This window comes from Habropoda laboriosa, unplaced genomic scaffold (assembly GCF_001263275.1).
Source record: "Habropoda laboriosa isolate 0110345459 unplaced genomic scaffold, ASM126327v1 scaffold23, whole genome shotgun sequence".
Taxonomy (NCBI): Eukaryota; Metazoa; Arthropoda; class Insecta; order Hymenoptera; family Apidae; genus Habropoda; species Habropoda laboriosa.
The window spans coordinates 278,833-283,919 of record NW_017100140.1 but is presented as its reverse complement, the minus strand read 5'-3'; the positions used below and the strand labels follow the sequence as shown (position 1 = coordinate 283,919).

The 5,087-nt window shown below is 41.2% G+C and overlaps 1 protein-coding gene across 1 annotated transcript in view; it reads left to right on the top strand.

Moving 5' to 3' along the window:
- Nucleotides 1-2,737, top strand: part of LOC108579853 (5-hydroxytryptamine receptor 2B-like) — a 39,806-nt gene extending 37,069 nt beyond the window's left edge. The window contains exons 2-3 of the mRNA XM_017943477.1: nt 2,531-2,555; nt 2,634-2,737. Coding sequence (XP_017798966.1) covers nt 2,531-2,555; nt 2,634-2,737 — 129 coding nt within the window. The remainder of the gene's footprint in view (nt 1-2,530; nt 2,556-2,633) is intronic.
- The last annotated feature ends 2,350 nt before the right edge of the window (nt 2,738-5,087 follow it).

The window sequence follows — 5,087 nt, the reverse complement described above, 5'->3', positions numbered from 1 at the left end:
TCCTTGTCGCCCTCGTCCACCTCCTCCTGCATCCCCTCTCGCCTATCTCTCCTCGTCCATCCGCCGCTACACTGGCTGCTCCTCGACGTCGCCCCGTTTTAAAATGGATCCCGATCTTCCGCGAGTCGGGACTTGATTAAACGCGGACCGGAGTTTCGACGATGGAAATACGTCAGTTCGGTAGAAAATTGGGAAAGTTCCGCGCGAAATATTAAAGCCCCGGCTAAATATAAGGGGAGACGACGACGGAAGGAGCTTGGGAGATACCACAGTTTCGCTTGCGGTATCTACCCCGCTCGACCGGCGCCGATTCCGCGATTGAAAGGGAAATTTGTTGCGGGATCAACCATGTTGGTGCACTTTTTTAAGAGTATTTTAGTGGATTCGACGAGTCTCTCAGGCGCCAATTTAATTTCGCGTGAAGTAGTTGAACTTTTGGGAGAAAAATGGTTCGGTGCTGTCGGTGCGAAGTTTCCCTCCAAACTGGCTGCTTCGCGTGAAAAGTATTACAAGAGATTTATTGGGCAGAGTTGGAAATTAAAAATTCACCGTTTGCCTTCCATCAATCCTTGGGCACGATGAAACTACAGAATAAGAATTCTGCTATTAGCCTAAATGAGGAGTGAAATGAAAAATAATTCCGAAATTATTACCGAAGTAATCACAAGTGGAAGGATATTTTTTCGAAATCTCTGAAAATTTCCCTTACATCGTTCCACGATGCATGGTAAAAAAAGAAATATAAATTTTAAAATTATCCGCGTGAAAAGTATTACAAGAGATTTATTGGGCAGAGTTGGAAATTAAAAATTCACCGTTTGCCTTCCATCAATCCTTGGGCACGATGAAACTACAGAATAAGAATTCTGCTATTAGCCTAAATGAGGAGTGAAATAAAAAATAATTCCGAAATTATTTCCGAAGTAATCACAAGTGGAAGGATATTTTTCCAAATCTCTGAAAATTTCCCTTACATCATTCCACGATGCATGGTAAAAGAAGAAATATAAATTTTAAAATTATTGCTTTCGGGAGAAGTCGAGGAATGGGAAAAATTGAAAATTAAAAATTCATTGTTTGCCCTTCATAAATCCTTCCAACGATGAAACTACAGAATAAGAATCCTGCCATTACTCTAAACGAAGAATAAAAACTAATTCCAAAGTAATCACAAGTGCAAGCGTATCTTTCCAAATCTGAAAATTTCTCCTTACATCACTCTACGATTTCCAGAATTTCTCAAACAATTCCTCTGCGCGGTGAAAACGCCGGGAAATATTCTGGAAGAATTCCTCCTGGCCGAGAAGAAGAGAGGTCCATCGAATTTCAATAAACTTCCCTCATTTTCACTTCAGCTTACACAACCACTCCTCTGAATCTTTCAAAAACTGCCAAAGAATAATCACGCAATTTGAAACGGGAGTTCGAATGGACCAATGGGCAATCACGTTCCGTTCCGTTCCGTGTGAAAGAACGGTGAGCGAAATCTGGAATGGACCATTGGAAAGGGGGACAGCAGGCAATAACAGTAGCAATATTCGTTACGGCTTCGGGTCTCTCTCTCCTTCCGGCGCGGCGCGATCCTGAGAATCGGAAGAATTGCTGGACGGGCGTCGTTCACTGTGAATCCTCGCATTCTCCGTCGTGGACGACGTAGAAACGGTCCTTGCGGCAATTCCGCGCGGACACGCACGTACCGTTCTCGTACGTGAACATGGCGGCCCCCGTTCGTCCTTCGCGGTCCTCTTTATTAGAACGTGTCAAACGCGAGGAATCCGGACGAACTCGACGCGTTGCTACGGCACGCTCCGCGGATCAACGTTTATGATGCTCGCGGTTTGGAATTTGGTATGTAGATAAGAATCGAACGGGTTACGGATGAATGTCGTACGTCCGTTCGAATTACGGTTGGCTAATGGGTTGAGACAGGTGCGAACCACTCTGCTGTCCACTTTTGTTGAAAGAGGAAATGCGCTGGGTGCTGAAAATGTTGAGGAATTAAGCGAGAAAAGTCTACTTCAATTTTCTTATTTAAACTTTTGGTTATTTGTGGCTTAGTGAATACTATAATTTTCTACAGATATTGAATCTCCGTCTAAGGATATTTTAGGTGCAGGGTGTTGAAAATGTTGAGGAATTAAGTGACGAGTGTTTACTCGAATTTTTTCGTTTAAATTTTGATTATTCGTAGCTCAGTGAATAGTGGAATATTCTAAAGATTTTGACCCTCAATTTAAGGATATTTTATGTGCAGGGTGTTGAAAATGTTGAGGAATTAAGTGACAAGTGTTTACTCGAATTTTTTCGTTTAAATTTTGATTATTTGTAGCTCAGTGAATAGTGGAATATTCTAAAGATTTTGACCCTCAATTTAAGGATATTTTATGTGCAGGTTGTTGAAAATGTTGAAGAATTAAGAGACAAGTGTTTACTTGAATTTTCTTGTTTAAATTTTGATTATTCGTAGCTCAGTGAATAGTGGAATATTCTAAAGATTTTGACCCTCAATTTAAGGATATTTTATGTGCAGGTTGTTGAAAATGTTGAGGAATTAAGTGAGAAAAGTCTACTTCAATTTTCTTATTTAAACTTTTGGTTATTTGTGGCTTAGTGAATACTATAATTTTCTATAGATATTGAATCTCCGTCTAAGGATATTTTAGGTGCTGAAAATGTTGAGGAATTAAGTGACGAGAGTTTACTCGAATTTTCTTGTTTAAATTTTGATTATTCGTAGCCCAGTGAATAATGGAATATTCTAAAGATTTTGACCCTCAATTTAAGGAATTTAATATATAGGGTGTTTAGCAACTTTTGCTACTAAATTAGAGGAGTAATTTTTTAAATAAATGTATTTTTTCCAAATTTATTTGCAGTCAAATTTGTCATTCAGAAATACAGAATTCGTCAATTTACACCATTCCTCCATCTCCAATAGCTATTGAGATATTACATAATTTCTTATCAACTATTTTTCCAAGTACTACCACACACCGAAGTTTCACAAAAGTTTACGATAATCCACACGTTCCCTTATTAGTACACCTTCATTAATCGAATTTATCCGAACACCCGGTATACTCCTAACCGTTCACCGCGCGATATTACTGATTCGATCGCGCGGCGTGAGATTTTAAAAAAGGCGAAGAAAATTTCATCCATAAAAAGGAAGCACGCCGAACGCAATTTCACGCGTGGCAAAACCGCTTCAACGATCGGCGATCATCTCTGATAAGCGTGGCGTCGCGTAACCGCTTGAAACGAGTCGCATATCCACGGGAACGAGAAATTATCCGTGAACATTATCGAGACGCGCGTTTCGTTCCATGAATTCCCGATCTTCATATCGAATTCCCGGTCTGCCGCGGATTTCCATAATTTATGCGCTTTTAGCCGGTTAGAGATCCCGCGGAATGGAGTAGGTAGGTACGCCAGGCAATCGGTCGTTCCTTCGAACGCCTGCAAATCTCTTTCGGACCAATCATTCTCGCCCCGTCGAATTTCTTCCGACGAAACGTCGCGCGATCTCTTCTTCCCCTCTCGCATCGACCAGACGAGAGACTCGTGAACGACAACGACGACGTCGTTCACAGCATCACGATTCCACGAGTGGCCCTGCTGAAATAACTTATAAGCCTTCCCACTCGTCGTTGGCCCGCTTTTTCCACCCGTTTCTCGACGTCCCATTTGCATCGTACGCGCAGACGAGTCCCGCTTGTTCTCCAAATTCTCCCACTTTCGGACCGATATGAGGTGAAACGGGACGAAGCCTTCGCGTGTCGCACGACTTCTCCTCGACGTGGAATTTTCAGATAGGGGCGAAGTGAATTTCAAACGAACGAGCCGGGGGATGTTCCTTATTTCGGTGAAATAGAGCGCGGATTCGGAGCTACGTTTACATGGCTCAAGACTTTCTGTTATAGTATAGGGTGATCTACTTAAAATAACCATCTCAATTATTTTCATTATTAGTTCACCAATTAAATTTCTCGTTGGGGTTTTATTGAACTACACGCTGACATTATTAACACGTTAAGCGCCATGTCAGTCGCCGGCGACTGACGCTATACTTTCCGTTCAGGCCGCGTCAGTCACCGGTGACTGACAGTATACTTTTCGTTGGTCGTCTTCTGTTTATAGTTCGCATGGCCCACTTGAGTGTGGCCTGAACGGAACGGTAAGCAAAACAGACTGGGCGTTTTACGTGTTAAAGTATATATATATTAGAATAAGTATGGATTACAATATTACGATGAATAACCACTGAGAGTCGAACCACACACGTGGCGGAGGTCCCATGTCTAGAACAACAAAACACGATCGGTGCCAATTGCCGATCACCTCGGGTCGCACTACACGCGTTGTTTTCGCACATGCGCAGAGCAACTCTTCATTTTTTTTTTTGTCACAAAGTGTACAGTTTTAAGGGGTCTTCAGGATGATAACCTCAGATTTGCTCGATTAGTCCATGGATTAAATTTTTTTTTTGTCATAAAGTATACAGTTTTAAAGGATTTTTGGGACGATAACCTGATTTTTTCTGTGTCTTATTTTCTAAATAAGTTTCCAAGGTAACGTTCAATTTTTATATATATAAAAAAATGTACCGAGGTTGTTAAATTCGTCTCTATGTCCCCTAGCTCAGTGTTCTTCAACAGAGAAATATTTCGCGGACCGGCGTCAGCTAGATAGAATTTTATTTATTAAATCTAATGTCATAAAATTGCAATTTCTGTCTTATTTATTTATCTTACTCTATTCTGTCTTACACTTCGTCGATATGATCGGGTGAAAGCTTGCGCGGACCACCGATTGAAGACCACTGCCCTACCTAATAGGCTAAAAGAAAGAAAAAATTGAATACGACCTTCAAAATTTATTAAAAAAAAAAAAAGAAGAAAAATCTAAGATAATCATCTCGGAGGTCCTTCCAAAACCCGTATCCTCTACAGCAAAAGAAACTCCGATCCCTCCACAGTAACCACGAAAGAATAAAAGTTGCTTGATAAAAAACATAACCCATTTCTCCACTCGTTCCGCCGAAAAATATTTGATCCGCAGTAAACCACGTCGAGGGAAGCCTCGAC